The 20,639-nt window shown below is 31.3% G+C and overlaps 1 protein-coding gene across 1 annotated transcript in view; it reads left to right on the top strand.

Moving 5' to 3' along the window:
- LOC145312169 (neural cell adhesion molecule 1-like) overlaps positions 1–15,334 on the top strand; it is an 85,658-nt gene extending 70,324 nt beyond the window's left edge. The window contains exons 7-8 of the mRNA XM_080151356.1: positions 80–251; positions 15,199–15,334. Of these exons, the coding sequence (XP_080007482.1) occupies positions 80–251; positions 15,199–15,311 (285 nt within the window). The 3' untranslated portion in view covers positions 15,312–15,334. The remainder of the gene's footprint in view (positions 1–79; positions 252–15,198) is intronic.
- The last annotated feature ends 5,305 nt before the right edge of the window (positions 15,335–20,639 follow it).

Here is a 20,639-nt window from a genome sequence, read left to right as displayed (position 1 = left end):
TCTGGTATCCGGTTGGATATTGAAAATGACCGGATATCCGGCCGGATAACCGGCAAATCTCATAATTTTCTTTGTCTAGATAATAACATACGACAGAGAGAAGGGAGGGACAGTGATGATATCAGAGAGGGGCAAGCAGACCACCTCCAGTCTCATCATCACCCACGCCACGGAGCAAGACTCGGGCATATACGAGTGTGATCCATCCGTGTCCTACACACAGTCGGTCAAAGTGCATGTCATCAAAATTGGTGAGTTTTATCTTGTGTTGATCTATCACCGTGTTTAAATAGATATATAGATAGATAATTTTCACTTTTAATCATATGCAATACAAAATGTATTAAGATGAGCCCTAAATTCTTATATTAGATTAACTGGATCTGTGTGTGTGTTTGTCTGTCTGTGCCGAAAGATCTCGCTAACTGCTAAACCGATATGGTTCTCCTTTACAATGTAGCTTTTCATAAGTCCTAGAAGGTTTAGGGGAGGGTACAATACCCCCGGGAAAAGAAATACCCAAAAAATATTTAAAGTGCCGCCATTGCACGATAAACTGAGCTTCACTACGTACAAAGGTGCCGATTTTTTTTCTTTTCAAAAAATATAATTGAAAGTGAGGAGTCGAACACCTTCTCAAAGGCCTCTAGGGGCGTAGTCGATAGAAAATAGATAGATTGGTAGACAATGTTTGCTTAATAGTTTTCCTTTTGATCTTTTCTTGAAAACAGTAAAAGTGTCTAACTATGACGTCAGAAAAAATTAACATTTAACCAATAAGAAGCCAGTATTCATTGTGGTAAAATATATAGCGGCCTCTCATTGGTTAATTGTTAATTTTTTCTGACGTCATAGTTAGACACTTTTACTGTTTTCCTTTTCTTGTACTATAAAGGTTAATTTAATTTACAAAATTACAATAAAAATAAATGAGACTCATTCATTAGGTATATTTCAAACTAATTTGATTTATTGACGTTGAATTGATAGGTGAAAAATTAAAATTATTTATAAATTGTTCAATATTTAAATAAAGAAAATTATTGGTTCAAAGTCAAATATTGCTTTTTCAATAAATCATAAAGAACTAAGTTTATACTTTTAATATTGTATATTAAAAGCGTATGCGCCCCCAGCATTTAGGGGCTCTGTATTCAAAGGATATGATAGGGCAGAATAATAGCCTAAACATTCCCAGACTTATTCATAAAAATAAATATAAAAAAGATCTATAAGAAGCTTCATTGTAAAAAAGAACCATAGCGTTTTTAAGCGGTTAGAGAGGATTCTTCATACTGGCCTACCATTGGTCAATTAAAATGTATACTGGCCTGCCATAAGTAATTTAGGCTGTGTAGTGTCCTATCATTAGTCATTTATAGACACTATAAAATGCTTCTAGACGTGTATAAAAATTTAAAGACATTTTAAAAAGACAAAATTCAAAAACCAAACAAACAGATTATGTTTGTGTAAAAGCTGGGTGTCCATTAATGGGTGGGCCTTAATGCATAGAAATATAACTTTGTAGATTTATAATAATTAATGTTCTAATATAGGAAGCAATAAAGTTATAGTTGTAGTTGTATATATGTACAAATTCATGGCCATTGTTAAAAGCGAAGCTCTTCTATAATTAGGGCCGGTCCGTCCATACGTCCGTCCGTCACGGATAGCTTTTTTCGTTAATTTAGGCATGTTAGAATTGTCTTATCGATTTCAAACTTTGCATGGTGATTTCTGTAGTAGTAAGGTACGATTTAGGAAGCGTAGCAACTCTATAATCATTACCAGAATGTCCGTACGTCCTTTTTAAACATTATTAACTTTTTACGTTAATCTAATTATCCGATTGATCAAATTTTTGGTATACTGATTCCTGGGACAACAAAGTACAATATTAATAGCTAAGCATCTCTATAATCAAGTCCTAAAAATGTCAGTATGTCCTTAAACAGTATTCTGTGTTTAAGATGTTTTGTAACAAATTTATGTATTATTTTGTCAAAACTTTTATATTTATATTTTGTATATACAGTTCTTACACTCTACTAGAGTTAATGTTCGACTGTCATACCGTTTCAATGCTTCGCTTTTATGAATGTTGTCATCCTTGTTTTTACTATGCTTCCATAAATTTATAAATATGTATCTCTTAGTTGTATTTATATTAGTAGGCGCATAATTTGTTTAGTAGGTTTTTTTTCTGTAGCGAAGGATATTGCTAACCGCTGAACCGATATGGATCTTCTTTACAGTGAAGCTTCCTATATGTCATGGATAAGTCTGGGCTTAGATTTAGTAGGCTATTTTTTTGCCTTTCCATATCACTAGAGATCTAAATCTTTGCAAGGTTTCGTGATTTCGAAAAAATTTCAACAAATTTTATTATTATTTTTCCTGGAACTTTAATTTAAGTAAATTTATTAGTTCAAATAAATTAAAATCAAATCAAAATAATATTTTCTCGCTGTACACTTACAGTTGGCAGAAAATTAAAATTTACAAAATGTGGAAAATAAATTTATAAATATACAGTAATTAAATAATTTAATACTTTCATATTCATAAAAATTATAACATGCAAAAGTTGTTCTACAATGCATTAGTTTTCTCACGCTGTATGACTATGAAACGCTTTTTTCAATCTAGACGATTGATTATTACCAATATTTTGTGTCCTGATACTAGCAAAAATGCATAGCATATGACTTAATAAATGAGATGTGTTTGATTTAAATAAAAAAATTGTTATCTATAATACAAAGTAGAACGATGTTTTGTCCGTCTGTTTGTACCGAATGATCTCGCTAACCGCTGAACCGATCAGGTTCTCCTTAACAGTTTAGCTTCTCATAAGTCCCGGGAAGGTTTATATCTATTTGGGGGGAAGGTACCACCACCCTCCGAAGAGAAATCACAAAAAGGTTAATAGTTATTTCTCGCATCGTATTATAAACGGCTTTCCGCGGATATAGAAAGTACAATTATGAGATTAAAACTAGTTTTTTTAGCCCCGAAGTGCCGGAGGCACCGGCTAAAAAAACTGGTTTTAATCTTATGATTGTACATTTCTATATTCGTAGAAAGCTGGATATAAAACGATGCTAGACATAGTTTTTTCGTATGGATGAGAACCGGTTCCTATCCACCGGATTCGAATGAATACGAGAAAAAAATTATAGACAACATTTAAAGTGCCACTAGAGGCCTCTAGTGGCGTAGCCGCTGGTTGTGTTATTAAGAGAAACTAATACGAAATTGTAATTAATGTTAACAGCTTAATCTATAAAACCAAGCAAGTACTACTTGATCAAATATGTCTAGCAATAATTACAAAATTAAACTGACCAACAAAAATTATTTTCAAGACTTTTGTTCATTTGAAATGTTGTACTTATCTTGAAAATTTTACCTTCATTATTCTTTTTCAAATTTCCGAATTACAAATTTGAAATATTTTAATTATTGTTTTATTTGTTTTAAAGGAAACTGTCCATACGAACGTTCTGAATTGTTAGCTATTTTTGTTAATTTAGGCATGTTAGAATTGTCCTATCGACTTCAAACTTTGCATGGTGACTCCTGTAGTAGTTAGTTACGTATTCTGATTATTCAGCACTATTACTCTATAAGTTTTAATGTTCGTTTGTCCTACCATTTCAGAGCTTTACTTTTATGGATGTTGTCATCCTTGTTTTTATTATTTTTCATTGCCAAATGAATTAAATATTTTCTTATTACAACTCCAACTCTTAGATATTTTAAGTTTGTCGTTACTATTACTGTACAAGTATATGAAATAAGTATTTTCTGTCAAATTGGAATTCCTCATATCAATTTGTTAATTATTTATTAGGGGAAAAAAACTATTTATATTTTCAGTTAGTTAATTGGAATTTTTTAATAATTCATATGAAGAAATGGTGATATTATGTTTTGTAGGATCCTATTAGAATACCAGCGACCGTGGCGCAAAACGTAGCGCATCCACTAATCGTCGGGGAGGTGATAGGTTCGAATCTCGGATTAACACCGTGTCATATCTAAAGACGTTAAAAATTATTCCTACTGCTGCTATATCAGGTGGACGACATAAATAGTTAGTTTTTTGGGGGGAAATGTCTTGGCCCAAAACAGGCGCAACTCGTTACCATGCAATGAAAAGGTTGGTTGTCTCTAGGGCATATAGAGATTTTACACCGAAATTAGGACACAAAGTGTGTTTCAAGGTTCGTAGCGACACCATCATTATACTAAAACAGGGACGTCAAATCATTATCATTCATACAACCGTTGATTTAAAGAGCAGTAAAGTTTTATTTGTTTTGTTTTCTTGCCTAAAATTTATTTTGTTCTTATCATATTTGCTATTGTTTTGAATATTAATGGTTTAAATCTATGTCAACCTTGTTATCTTTTACTTGTCCTAAAATACCAGCCTTGGACCTATGGTAAGCTTCAATGAAAATTGGTTTAGTGATCAATGAGGATAAATAAGAAACTTTTCATCTTTATATCATAACTAGAGGCTACGCTCCTAGTAACAGTAACAAGCCCTCTCACTCCACAGTGGGAGTATAGGCCCCTGACAATTTGTCAGTGTTTCTGTAACAATGTGGCTTTTTATGGCCAGTTTTGGGCCAAGGCATTCCCCCTACTCTTACTATTTATGTCGCGCACCTGACATAGCAGCAGTAGGAACTATTTTTAACGTCTGTAGTTATGACGCGGTGTCGGACCGAGATTCGAACCTATCACCTTCCCGACGACGAGCGGATGCGCTACGTGTTAAGCCACGGTCGCGGGTACTAAGCCTCTAGAGGCCTCTGAAATGTTTTTTTTAAATCTATGTTAAGATCAGCTGTTTAAAAAATATGTTTTCGTCATTAGACGGGGTTAGTTTTTGCGGTTTCTCTTGTGAGGGTGGTAATATCCTCCCACAAAATTGTTACAGTGTGTTTTTTTATGAGAACTTTTTTGAAAGAAATTTTACCCCACTTATAGTTATCAGAATTTAATGATTAACGGCTTATTTTCTTAGTTTTTTTATAACCATTTATAGAACATCAAAAAAATATTTCAGTTTTTATTAAAAAAGTACAGTAAAATCAAAAATTCAAAACCTGGGTGTCAACATCTAAAAATCATTTTAGAGCATTTTTCTCATGCTCAAATCTTCTACCCTTTGCAAGAATGGCTGCAAAACGCTTCAAAGTTGAGATAAAGAGTTGATTCAGATACTTTTAGGGTCATGTACTGGAACATATCAAAGTTTGAAGGCCATATCTCAACCAGGGAGGGAGTACTGGCCCCCCAAAGTGGACTACTTAAAATCCAATTTTTTTCTTGCAAAGGGTAGAAGATTTGAGCTTAAGAAAAATGCGCTAAACCTTTTTTAGATGTTGACACCTAAGTTTTTAATTTTTGATTTTACTGTATTTTTTTAATAAAAACTGAAATATTTTTTTAAGTTTTAAAAATGGTTATAAAAAACGAAGAAAATGAGCTGTTAATCATTAAATTCTGATAACTATAAGTGGGGTAAAATTGCTTTTAAAAAAGTTCTCATAAAAAAACACACTGTATAAACCTTTACAGGACCTCTGAGAAGCTACCCTTAAATACTTAGACAGACATAAAGATATCCTTTAACTTTATTATAAGGATATCCACAGTGACCCTCATGTACTTGTAATAAAAATGTATTATTTGTGTAAATATATTATGTTTGCTTTGAATCAATAACACTCTTGTTATTTGCACTTGTTATAATTAGATATGCTTTATGTAAATCTAGTATGTTTGTGCCATGAACCATGAACACTGGATACATAAATACATCAGAGGGAAAGAGAGGGAACAAGTCCACAAAGTTTTATAATAACTTATTCTTATTCATTGGCTTGACAACTTTGGGGACTTTTGATAAATTTTGATTGGTTGGTTTATTGTATTGAGTGTCCATAATTTCAACCACTAATTGTTTTCTACAGAAGGAGTAATTTTGTGTAATAACATTGAGGGTGTACATAAATATTTCGGCCATTGTCTTATCCCTTTAGATCCCTGTTAATACATACATAGGATATAATTGAAAGTAGAGCGAAGAATCTAAACAGCTTCTCGAAAACATCATGTCATGATCAAAAAAGTAGAAAAATAGCCTAAAACCACTCAAAACATTAATTAAAGGCTTAAAATTTCCTAAGCCCATAACCGGAACTTTGTTAAGCCTCCACAAAATGTTTCGTCAGCGTTTTGACACACATAGAAAATAATCTTATTACTTTATATATTAGGACTAGCGTTTACGCCCCTAGAGGACTATAACAGACAGATTCCCAGACAGAAAGACAGTGTTACTAGAAAATGTTTTTAGATGAGAATTTTCTGGGTTTTATCGTATAACAGTTAAATGTTTTTTGCTAGATTGCTGCAGTTTTATCAAATTTATGCTATAGTTTTATCAAATTTTAATTATATATGATTTAAGCAATAAGTGAATTATTTTTGAGAGGAGGGGTATTTATTCATAGGGGCGATTTCACAGAGGAGAATAAAGGTACCCCTCCCAAAAATGAATTTAATCCTTTACCAATAAAAAAAAAGAATCTTCATTGCATAGGAGAACCATATAGGATCAGAGGTTGGCAAGACCTTGTGACTTTTATATCAGCTATAAGTAATATGAACAAATGAATGTATTTTATTTAATATTTATAAGTGTTTATCATTTTGTATCTTTTATACCTAACAATATTAAAATTAGTTTTATTTAATTATTTAAATTGAATTGTTATTTGAAATGTATACTTGTGTGTTTCTATGTATTCAAGTTAGATATTGGTTTTGTATAACATATTGGCATTTAGTCTTTGTAGTAGTTTTTACAGGGATAATGCACCAGAATAGAAAACATTTTGCATCAAACTTTTCCACACTTTAAAAGGGCCCCCAGGGATCGATTGTTACAGCAATATTTAGAATTCATGTAAATCTAATTGAAAAATTAGGCTTTTTATTAAGATTCTTTTTAATTAGTCGGTTTGGACATTCAACACTTTACTACCATCCTTCTGAAACCATTGTATCATTGAATAATCTAAATCTTCTAATGAATTTTTAAAGAACTTATGTAACCATATTCTGAATTCGTTTAGTTATAAAACACTTATGGATAATCCCTTATTTTTATGACGTCACATGGCTGATTGTTGAAAAAACTTTGTCTTATGTAAGGTTTGAGGCTAAAGACATGCAGTTCAAGTGAAAAGAAGTTAACTGCCAGTTAAATTACATTCTAACTTTTCAACTTTTCGTCCAGTCAAAAACAATTATTTTTGAGAGAGGAGGCATTTTTTCTACAAAAACCAAATGGTATAGGTTATATTGAATAATTGTTCTTTTATGATTTTTTTTTCTTGAACTAAACTATCCCCTCCCCTATGTTGTCAATATTGAAATTCTGTCTGGAATCTTTTGATATACAAATTAAACTTGAACAGAATAAAATTTTGGGAATCTAGTGTATTTTGTGATCTACTACTTAGTGATACATAATTATTCGATTGATCTGATTTTTTGGAATACTGATTCTTAGGACAACAAAGTACAATGTTATAAGCAAAGCATCTCTACAATCAAGTCCTAAAAATGGAAGTATGTCCTTAAACATTATCCTGTATTTAAGCAGTTTTTTTAACAAATTTACTTAAAGATTTGTTTTGAAATTATACATTTATATTCTGATTATTCAGTTCTGACAATCTACAAGTGTTAATTTTCGTTTGTCCTACTGTTTAAGAGATTCGATTCTATGGATGTTGTCATCCTTGTTCAAATGAGTAATATTGATTTAGTAACTTTGTTTGGAAAGTTATTAAAGAATACACTTGCTTCTGCTACATATTATTCAATAAATTCATTTTGTGTGGGTGTTTTTAATGTGTGTCTTTGTGTGGGTGTGTGTGTGTGTGTTTGTGTGTGTGTGTGTGTGTGTGTGTAGGTGTGTTTGTGTGTGTGTGTGTGTAGGTGTTCTGTGTGGATGTTTTTCAGTTGGGTGTGTCTGTGTGTGATAAAATTTTATGTGTTTGATAATAGTTTGAAGTGTCTGGGTGCTAATGTGTGGTTGAGTGTGCGGGTGTTTGGGTGTAGTTGGGAGTGCGGGTGTGGTTGGATGGGTGTGATAAGGGGCAGGAAGGAAGGGGACAAAAGGCTGTTTCTCAAAAATTCTTAAAAATTTTATAACAACGTTTTCATATTTGTTGGGTTAACAACTTTAGGGACTTTTCTTAATTTTGAATGTTAAACGTTTCAACCAGCAATTGTAATAAACATAAGGGGTCATTTTGTGTATTATCATTAGGGATGTACATCAATTTATCGGTCATTGTCCCATCCCTTTAGGTCCCTGGCTAGGGGGAGTGTTAAAAGGAGCACCACTGTGTATTTTATTACCCCTGCAAACAAGAATGATAATGTGCAAATAATGATTGGGAAAAATAAACATTATGAATAATAAATTTGCTTCAGAAATCTTTTTAAAATATAAAATAGAAATATTAGGCGTTATCCTTTTACAAATTTAAGTATGAAAATATTTAAAATTGACAAAATAAATCCTAAGAGTATAATACCAAATATTAAAATAAAATCATAGAGGTGGCAGAGGTTAAATAACTGTATGTTTACGGAGTGTGGACCTTGTACCGACTTTTAATTTGGTCTTTGCATGTCAGCCAATAGTGTCGGAAATATTAACACAGCCAAGAGGCTACAAAGAGCAGAAAGCAATTTGCTAGCAGAAGAAAAAGGTGCCACAAGAACCAGGCAGTTGTCTGGATTATACATCTATACCAATATACTTATTATAGAATCTTTTTAGTAGCGAAGCTACTCTAAACGTGATCTTCTCGGCCCATATTCAAGATACAAGACTGAAACTTTTTGTCAACATTCCCATTATTAAGGAGCTTAATTAGCTATAAAACATTGAGAGCTGTCGGACTGCTCTTAAGCAGCCTTTTAGCTGCTTTTATTTTTCATAACTGATTTTCTCGGCTCCTGTAAAAGATAGAAGGCTGACACTTTCAATTTGGAGCATCATTATTAAGTATAAAACATCCATAACGGTCGGACTGCTTTTAAGCCGCTTTTACTTTATACAAAAAATTTTCTCGGTTCTCACAAAACGTCTGAAACGTCTTGCCAATATTCCCTTCATTATGCACCATAATAAGGTTTAACAATCTATGGTTGTCTGAATGCTTTTAAACGGCTTTTCAGCTCTTTTTCTTTAAAAGACATATATCTTTTTTAAGGTTTCGTGGTTTTCGTTTTTTTTGTATATTCTCTCTCTTTCTTTTTCTTGTTATGGTAACATATAATCTGCTCTATAACTCACTTTGTCCGTTTGTCTATTTCATAATAGATTTTGGGCTTCGCTACTTATGGATGTTGTCATCCTTGTTCAATTATCAAGATAGTTATAGTTAGATACATTAAAAAAAATTTAAATTTTCAATTGCCAGTTTCAATAAAATCACTCAAGCTAGAAGCATTGTTAAAATAGATATTAACATATATTTAACTATTAAAGAATTAAATGGTATCAAATACAATATTTGCATTCATAAATTTAATTTAGAAATTTAGGATCATTGAATACTAGCTTTCGCATTTTCAAAGTATTAAAGGCGAAGCTTTTTTGTTCGTAACCTCTTTATCTTATTTTTGTGATAATAATTTCTAGCACAACAAATTACAATATTTTAAGCAAAGTTTCTCTTTAATCAAATCCTAAATTAAAAGTATGTGTTTATGCAGTTTTGCAATAAATCTTGTTTAGACTTGCAATTTTAAGTTCTGCTTATTAAGTTCTGACACTCTACAAGAGTTATTTGTCCAACCTTCCGATTAAAGAGTTTTGCTTTTATAGATGTTGTTATCCTTGTTTTATTATATTCTTGTTAAAAGCGAGGCGTTTCTAAAATTAGGGTCGGTCCGTTTGTCCGGAACGGATAGCTTTTTAAGTTAATTAAGCCATATTAAAATTGTCTCATCGATTTCAAACTTTGCATGGTGATTCCTGTAGTAATTAAGTACGGTTTAGAAAGCGTAGCAACTCTATAAACATTACCAGAATGTCCGTACGTCCATTATAAACATGTTGGTATTTTTTACTTTTTAACAACAAACTGCAAACTGCAAACAAGAATGATAATGTGAGAATAATGATTGGGAAAAAATGGTGATTCCTGTAGTAATTAAGTACGGTTTAGAAAGCGTAGCAACTCTATAATCATTACCAGAATGTCCGTACGTCCATTATAAACATGTTGGTATTTTTTACTTTTTAACAACAAACTTTTATGTGATCTAATTAGCCGATTGATTTAATTTTGGTATATTAATTCCTGGGACAACAAAGTACTATATTATTAGCGAAGCAACTCTATAATCAAGTCCTAAAAATATATGTCCATATACATTATCCTGTAGCGAGAAGTTTTTCAACAAATTTACTTAAATTTTACTTCGAATCATAACTTAAATTTTGCTTCGACTCATATACATTTATATTCTGATTATTCAGTTCTGAAACTATACAAGTGTTAATGTTCGTTTGTCCTACCGTTTCAGTGCTTCGCTTTTATAGATTTTGTTATCCTTGTTTAAATTTGAATAAATAGTATTCTATGTCAAAGAAATATAACCACATTATCCTTAATACGCTAACACACACCCTCACATACACACACACAAACACACACTCACACATACACACTCTTTCTCACACACACACGCACGCACACACACACACACACATACACACAGGAAAGGCGGGTGTGTGTTTCCTCCACTCTTTCAAAGTGCATCCTTTTATCAATTTATGCAGAAATAGATGGATGAAGGGATAGATAAATTGACACCAAAAACATTGTCTTTCATATATGACAAAGACCAAAGTGTGTTAAAAATCAGCCATGTGACGTCATAAAAGTTATACATCTCTTTTTTAGGGGTTTTCTTTCCCACTTATCTTCTTATCTTCCTCATTTTTATGACGTCACATGGCTGATTTTTAACACACTTTGGTCTTTGGCTCAAAGGTACAATGAATCCTTCTAATAATAAATGCTTATTGTATAAGTATAGCTGTATAATCCTAACAACTACCTGCCCCAAGTGGCAAAAATAATTGTTGGGTGCAAAAAAGCCTAAATCCTGCAAATGATTCAATGGTTCCAAAGCTCTTACTAGACAAACCAATTGGCAAATATACACATAACTTGATACTCAAGAGTTCAAAAATAAGTTAAGAGCAAAGATAGTAAGATAGGGGATATGCCTTGGCACAAAATCAGTTATAAGTTATAATGACAACAACCTAGCCCGTACCAGGTATTGTTCGAGGTAGTATGATTACATAAACTTTTTCAAATTTAAATGTAAAATAATAATTTAACTTTTACTAAATTTTATATTAACAAGGATGACAACATCCATAAAAGCGAAGAACTGAAACGGTAGGACAAACGGACATTAACACTCGTATAGTGTTAGAACTTAATTATCATAATATAAATTTATAAGAGTCAAAGCAAAATTGTAAGTAAATTTGTTGTAAAACTGCTTGATACAGGATAATTTTTATGGACATACTTACATTTTTAGGACTTGATTATAGAGTTGCTTCGCTTATTACATTATACTTTGTTGTCCCAGGAATCAATATACTAAAACTCAGATCAATCCGATGATTTGATCACATAAAAATTTGTTGTTGAAAAAAGTAAACAAATCAACATGTTTAAAATGGACGTACGGACATTTTAGTAATGATTATAGAGTTGCTACGCTTTCTAAATCGTACCTTACTACTAAAGGAATCACCATGCAAAATTTGAAATCGATAGGATAATTCTAACATGCCTAAATTAACGGAAAAAGCTATCCGTTACGGACGGACGGACGTACGGACGGACGGACGTACGGACGGACCGACCCTAATTATAGAAAAGCTTCGCTTTTAAAAAGTATGTGTGTATGTGTTTGTGTGTCTATGTGTGTGTGTGTGTGTATGTGTGTGTGTGTGTGTGTATGTGTGTGTGTGTGTTTGTGTGTGTGTGGCGTGCGTAATAGAGATAATCTAAAGACATACTCTTTAAATCAGCCAACAGGATAACACTTGAAGAACAACCAGGCCATTTAAAATTTCATTTGCATTATAAGTCATCTACATATAGTCGCCTTTCTTCGGTAAATTATAAGGTGTAATAATTTTTAGTTTAGATTTCTAGAAATAAATAACCTCGAAAAATGTCTTCGCTTTTATTATCTGGAAGTAAAAAAAATAAAAAAGTTTGTCAGCTTAAATCCCTGTTTTTTTTTAGTTTGACGAATTTTTGGGTCTGATAGACCATCTAGATATATTATGTCAATTGTGTGTGTGTGTATGTATATGTGATTATGTGTATGTAACTGTGTGTGTGAGTTTGAGTGTGTGAGTAGGCCTTATTTACACTCACAATACACACTTTTCAAAGCTCAGAAGTAAAGAAATAAATTAAAGATGTGCACAGTGGCTGCACAATGTCAATAGGATAATCTTCTTCTTATTTTTGTTGTCATTTTTTGACATTTAAAAAATGAATACCATATATTTGAACAGTTTTTACAAATGTACTATGTCAAAATTAAAATTATAGTACAAAGTCCCCTTTATTTTGACTAATGCAACGCTTCCCTGACAAACTTAATATTTAATCATAAACTGAACAATCATAAGAATGTGTGCCAAGCTTTCCTAATAAATTAACAAGGGTGACAACATCCATAATTAGCGAAGCACAAAATAATATGTATGGACAAATAGACAAAGTGAGTTAAAGAGCCGTTCAATAGTTCACGAAATCTTTATGAAAAAATAATGTTTCGAATCAAGAACGACAGACAGTCAATGTATAGCCTAGATGCGAATAGGACATAGGAATATTTACTGCAAATTAAAGCAGTTTATCTTAAATATCAGCTTAGGAAATAAAAATCTTTCCATTGCGAATGAAGAAAGACTGATGGACAGATAAAGTGAATTATTAAATAATAATTTTTCTATATCACTTTAAATAAAAATACAATCTTAAATAGAAAAAATAGTTAATGATTTATTGAATTTCCTAAAGTTAAGTAATTAATTGAAAAAAAGGGAGAAAATGGAATTTATTTAAAATTTCATCTAAAAAAATTTTTAAAGGTGTCCCTTTAACCTTTACTTTGATCTGCGGATAGTGAAAGGTTTCACAAGGTTCGACTTAAACTAATATAGACACTGTCATTGCTAGAATTATCCAATATTTGGTTATTGGACCATTTAGCTCCCACCCCTTTAGAACTTCCCCCCCGCCTTTTCTTTCTTTTCTTGTAGAAATTTCACTGAGTGAAACAAAATATTCTTGAGAAAGAGCCTCATTTCTATTGCAATATTCTTTAAAATTAAAGACACTCCACAGATTATGACGTCATACAATAGAATAGCCAATGAGAGGCCAGTATAAACTGTAATTGACCAATGGTAAAATTTATGCTGGCCTCACATTGGTTATTCTATCGTAAGACGTCATAATATGTGGAGGAGCTTTAATCATCTTCGTAAAACTGGGTGCAAGCTTCCAGTCAAATGCGCTTATTGTTCGTTTATCATTTTCAAAATTAAGCGCAGTTTAACTTTATAAGCGCATTTGACTAAACACTGAACATAACTTTAGGGATAATAAGCAAAAAAATGGAGACAGCGTAAAGTGGCACCAAAAAAAATTATGTCATGCGAAAAAATAACCAATGAGGGGCCAGTATAAATTTTACCATTGGTCAATTACAGTGTAGACTGGCATCTCATTGGTCAACTTTATTGCATAACGTCATTTTTTTTGGTGCCACTTTACGCTGTCTCTAAAAAATTACCCTCTTTTAATTCTAAAATGTAGAATTGTTTTCAGTTGCTATAAAAGATAGATGGTTCGAATTTTGAATAATGTTTTCCATTCATAATGAGAGCTTCTAGTCAATAACTCACCTTTTATTTCCATGTGCAAGGAAAAATAAGCAGAAAACAATATTTATATAAATTTTTAATTTTTATAAAAGTATGGTTATTTTATCAAAAATTGGCAATACAGGAAAAAGTTCCTAAATTAAATCTGTAAAAGAGATATTACATTACAACTATAGGATAACAACAGCAAAATTTCCTATGTGATGTCATATTTTTTAATAGATCTAGGAATCCGCAAGTATCTAATATTAGTTATCGGAATGCAGTAAAGTTTTATTACATTTATTGGTATGTGGTCATTGAAAGGTAAAAGTTTTCACTATAAAACAAAGCGAACTAAGAATTTAAAAAATTAACAATAAACTGTAATACATTATAAATGTAAAGATTCTTAATCTTTGCAATATGCCAAGTAATATCTGTAAGCTTATATACACGTGTAGCTTAGAAGCTGTAGATCACTAGCTAAAGAGTAGCCTCGCTAAAAATTAAACATAACTTTATAGCAGAAAAATTGTCAAATTGTTTATAATTATCTTTCCTATATATATAAAGTAGTAAGGTTTTAATTGTATTTACCTAAAGATTTTGATAATTACTGATTCAATTGAGTTGTCCATTTCAGGGAAGATCCACATAGGTTATAGGTTAATTTTAGACTATTTTATTTCTAGATTAAAATACCTCAAAATGGTTTTAGGCTATTTTGAGGCCCTACCTTGTATTAGATGCTAAGGTTTCAGCTGCTAGTTTATTAATAAAGACAATAAAATTTAAATATTTTTTCCGTTTTTTATTTGTTTTTATTTTAATGATCCATATCCTTTACCAGATATGTATTGTATAGTGGTCAGAAACAAAATGGTGTTTTTACTTTTAGCATTTGGATAAAGGTAGCTTAAATGTCCTAGGCCATTGGAAGGTTTTACAGTAAATATATAAAAAGAGTTAAAGATTTAACTGTTTTATTTTTCATTATGAATTTTTTTCATATATATTTTGTATACTTTTTGCTGTCTAAAAAATGTTCATTACTTAAATACCCTTGGATTAAGCTTTTATATCAAAAATTCTCGCTATTATTACACATAATTGTCCTTGCTTAAATTTCGCAACTTTTCTAATAATACTTTTATTTTCAGGAGAGGGTACAGATGCAATTAGAAAGTCTGGCTCTGTACAGCCTCGGCTATCCTGGATCCTACCAGTCCTGGCTGTCCTGCTGGCTACAACAGTTTCTACCTGGGCTGTGTAAACTTGAACTCACTGGAAGACGACCTCTAGTCTTAGGCATTACATGGCTTAGTTATTTAAGACAAATACTTTTGTGTTCATTTTGAATTTCAAAAATATCTATTAATTAAAATTGAAAGCAAAATATATTTAGGCATTAAATAATAAAATTTCTATAATTATAATTATAATTAAAATAAATTTCATTAAATAAGAAATCTAGTTTTGAAAATAAAGTTTAGATTCAAAAATAAATTTGTTAACTCAAATCTTTTAAAGCCTCTAGAGGTACTACACAATTTAGTACCAAGGATTTTTGTTGAAGTTTGGGTGACTTTCTTGTGACAAGTTGGAGGTTTTACTCTAAAGTAAAATAGCTTTTCCTGGTTATATTCTATGATAAATTTAGCAAAATATATAAAATATAATAAAAAATTGCTTTTGAGTAGAAACAGTTAAAAATATAGTAGAAAATAACTAGTTTCCTTGTAAATTATTTTACCAACCTAGACAACCAACCCTTTGATTGAATGACCTTTGTCTCAAAGTCCTAACTGTGACTGTTTATGGTAATGAGTTACGCCTGTTAATTGCCAAGCCCTTCCACCTATTCTACTATTGATGTCAACCACCTGACATAGCAGCAGTAGGGTACTAAATTTAACGTCTCCAAAACTTTCAACTTCAAAGTTTGGTCAATAAGATCCTATAAAAAATGACATCATACAATACAAATGACCAATGGCAGTCCAGTATACATTTTAATTGACCAATGGTAGGCTAGTATGACGTCATTTTTTATAGGCAAAAAAAGCTTCGGTCAAATAGGTTTAAACTGTAATCAAGTCTGTAGTGTAGGAAGTGAATAATACTCATGTCACAACTTTCAAACCAATGTAATACAATCTGGCTGCTAAACTTTTTACCAGGATCTAGAGTCGCTTTACAATAAAAATCACAGTTATATATACATCTGAGCTGCCCTGTTATAATGCTGTGCTTCTGTTTTGGTTCAAATTGTATTTAGAACTCGTAGTTTTATCTGTGGTAAAGGTTAATTTTATTTTGTAGCCTTGACATTTGACATGGATAATTTTTCTGTCTCCTATTTTTATTCTTTTTCCATTTGATAACATTGTTTTATTTATCACAACTTTTAATGCTTTTGAGGAGAAAAATTAAAACCTTCCTATTACCTAAATGAAGCTTTAATGTGAATGAGAGTTAGTTCGGCCCTACGGGTAGCGAGGTATTTCAGTACAGACATATTGACGACTTCTGTTGAAGATTAGCTTCGCTATTTGAGTGCAAAAATTAACGTACAGATAGATGCTGTACTGAAAATGAGTAATTCTATTATGAAAACTAAAAGAGTAGCTGCTCTAATAAAAGTGGGTTACTTTGATGATTAAATATTCTTTTAGATAGCAGACACTATTACAGGTCAGTTGAATTTGAGTTGCCGATTGTGTACACAGTCTCCTCAGTATTTCCTATTCCTATCTCAATATTTACTACTAGCTAAAAAACTTCAAACTTCAAAAAAAATCTAAATTTGAATGTATAAACGATTTATAATTTTCAATTTAATTTTTCAAATTTTGATTTTTTTTGTGTTTGAATCTTTTTTAGCTAGTAGTAAATATTAAGATGAGGAAACACCGAGGAAAATGCGTACACAAAAGGCAACTCAAATTAAGATGACCCTATTACATTGATAAAGATAGTTATGACCTGAATATGAAAATATAATCACAGTACATACATCTTCCATAAGACAGGCTTTATTATCAAAAGCGAAGATTTTCTAAAATTAGATTTGGTTCGTTTGTCCACAACGAAGAGCTCTTCCCGATGTTAGATTTGTCCTATTGATTTCAAACTTGGCATGGTAATTCTGTAGTAGTTAGGTACGATTTATAAAGTGTAGCAACTCGTTACCAGAATGCCCGTACATCCATTAAAATCATGTATACTTTTAACCTTTTTAACTACAATTTTTTGTAATAAAATCATCCTATTCATCTGATTCATACGGGTATTGATGTGTTGATAAAACAAAGTGATATTTCAAGCCAGGCTACCAGGCATTATTCTGAGAGAGATAAAAAGTATTGATGTGTTAATAGGGTTACATTGTTTTACACTATTCCTTTCTTTTTGCTCTTTAGTTGGGAGGCGTATTCTAATAAAAATGAAAAAGAGGTATATTGAATTGGAATCGATAAATAATAACTTGGCTGTTACACATTATTTGCATACTCCCAGCTTGCTAAAATAACAAAAACCACCATCAACCCACTTAAAAACATCGCACCCATTATACAGGATAAACGAACTGACAAATAAATGAGGACAATATTAGAGGTATAATCCTATTATATAATTATAAACTAATGATTTTTTTTATATCTGAAGAATAACAACTGTACCGGATTGAGTTTGCCAATGTAGGAAGCTTCACTTTGGTCCCGGGTTGGTTTTAGGCTATTTAATCTTTTAGATTTAAGATGATTTTAGAATATTTTTGTTTCAATCTTTTTCAATTAGTTGGTTAAAATAGTTAGAGGTAAAAAAATCAAGATATTCAAATTGTTCAGCGCTTTAATTTTTTATTTAATCAATGTTTTACTTATATATAAACTAAGGCTTCTCTTTTATCGATATCAATCATCCTTTTTTAAAAGCGAAGCTTTTCTATAATTAGAGTCGGCCCGTCCGTACGTCCGTCCGAGATAGATAGCTTTTATTCGTTAATTCAGGCATGTTAGAATTGTCCTATCGATTTTAAACTTTGCATGATGATTTCTGTAGTAGTTAAGTACGATTTAGAAATCGTAGCAACTCTATAATCATTACCAGAATGTCCGTACGTCCATTTTAAACATGTTGATTTTTCTACTTTTTAACAACAAATTTTTATGTGATCTAATTATCCGTTTGATCTGATTTTTGGTATATTGATTCCTGGGGCAACAAAGAACAATATTATAAGCGAAGCAACTCTATAATCAAGTCCTAAAAATGTAAGTATGTCCATAAACATTATTCTGTATCAAGCAGTTTTTCAACAAATTTACTTACAATTTTGCGTCGACTCTTATACTTTTATATTCTGATTTTTCAGTTCAGACACTATACAAGTGTTTATGTCCGTTTGTCCTACCGTTTCAGTGCTTCGCTTTTATGGATGTTGTCATCCTTGTTTCTATACCACTATAAAAAGAGGCATACGATTTCAAGGATTGTATTCTCCTTTAAAGGGAAACTTCCTATAGGCACTGGGATGGTTTTAGGTTGATTTATTTTTAGAGTTAAGCCTTTTTAGACCATACTTGTAAACCCTTCTTATCTCTTTGAATGCAGAGCCTCTAGATGCTAGGGGCGCTGCCGCTAGTATGTTAGATAAAATCTTATTCATATTCTGTTTCAGTACTCAGAATTCAATAAAAAAAAAGTAAAAGATTTTGTACATTTCCCTGGTCACAATTCATTTTTTTTAAGAGCGAACCTTATTCTACAATTTGGGCCTGTCCATACGTACGTACGTACGTAACAGTTACCTTTTAACGTTAATTTTAACAATTTAGAATTATCCCATAAAGACCGTACGTCCATTTAAAACATCCTCATTTTTATTTCTTATTTTTTTTAGCAATGATGATCTTAGGACAACAAAGTACAATATTATAACGAAGCACCTCTATAATCAAGTCATAAAAAATGTAAGTATGTCCTGAAACAAAATCCCTTATTTGAGCAATTTTGCAAAAATTTATTTGTAAAATTTTGTTTAAACTTATATAATCTTTTGCTTATTACTTTCTTTAAGTACTTTCTTTAAGTAAAAAGTAGCATCTGCATGAGTGAAAAAAAGTAACTGAACTGAAAATGAAAATACTATAAAACCAGGAAACTTTTATGTTGTAATGGATTGACAGAACCAAAAGTCATAATAATTTTGGAATTTATGATTGGGTACATATTCTGTACTTACAATTTTATTGTATAATTCATGTTTTATATCGATTACAATTTTTCAATTGTTCTGGAATATTCTGTTTTTTTTGCAAATATTATAGTCACGGGCCGAGATTACATTTGAAAATGCTGAAAATTTAGATATTTTAGTGGCGTCAAACTTGTTTTGTGCCTTTACTAAAGGGAAAAGGGTAAGAAGGGGTGTGGAAGAATTGTTTGTCAGAATCCTGAGGTGGATTCTTTTTTAAAAATTAGGGGCGCTTAGTGAGGCAAAATTGCTTTTTTTAAATCCTCCAAAATCACACAAAAATCTGCAAAAATTAAACAAAATCTTATGTTCAAAACCCCTTTATGGTTTTATTTAATTTTTGTAGATTTTTTATGCGATTTTGGAGGATTTTTCACAAAAATCATTTTGCCTCACTAAGTGACCCTATTTTTTTTTAAAGAATCCACCTCTGGTTCCGTGTCCCTGATTAAAGCAAAAAGATTTTTTTACTAGAGTAGCCTACTTATCTCATGTACATAGTAAGAAAATGTTGCTAATATCAGAGAAAGATGGTACAATGGGCTGGTTTACACTAGTCCCCATAGTTTTATAATAACATTTTCTTATTCGTTGGCTTAACAACTTTGGGGACTTTAGTAAATTTAGACTGTATTGTTTATGAAATTGAGTCTTCAAACGTTTTAACCTTTAGTTTGAATCTACAGAAGGAAAAATTTTGTGTATTATCATTGGGGATGGACATCAATTTATTGTCCATTGTCTTATCCCTTTAGATTCCTGCCTTAATATCCTGCTAAATAAGCGAAACAATGTTATTTTTAAATCTTATGTTTTTCTTCCTATTTGACCTAATTTCTAAAACTTCATTTGTGTAAAAAATAAGGATTTCTTTACATCTGTAGCGAAGAATCTCGCTATCAGTTGAATCGATATTGTTTGCCTTTACAGTGAGGCTTATTATAGGTCCTTAGATAACTTTAGGCTATTTTTTGGCCATTCCATATCCTTTCGAATATAGAGCCCCTAGATGCTAGGGGCGCAACTACTAATAAACCATAAAATAAGATTATCTGTTAACAATATCATAATTTTAACAACAAAGATTCTAGATTGATACAAATTGTACAATAATCTTTTCATTTTATTTAAAATTCTAAATCAAGTGTCAATGTAATTTAATGGTTTACTTATGGCGTTGCCCCGAGCTTGTAGAAGCTCTGTCCGTCCGGGTCATCTCAAAAAACGCCTATCTCAGAAAACGCCTATCTAAAAAAACGCCTTTTCATAAAATGCCCACTACATTTTTAAAAATTAAGCCTAATTTATAAATATTATTCAATACTTGTCATTTATTACAAA

The sequence above is a fragment of the Acartia tonsa genome, chromosome 2 (genome assembly GCF_053477335.1).
Source record: "Acartia tonsa isolate MP-2025a chromosome 2, ASM5347733v1, whole genome shotgun sequence".
Lineage (NCBI taxonomy): Eukaryota > Metazoa > Arthropoda > Copepoda > Calanoida > Acartiidae > Acartia > Acartia tonsa.
The sequence above is the reverse complement of the archived record's forward strand: the minus strand, read 5'-3'. Positions and strand labels throughout refer to the sequence as shown.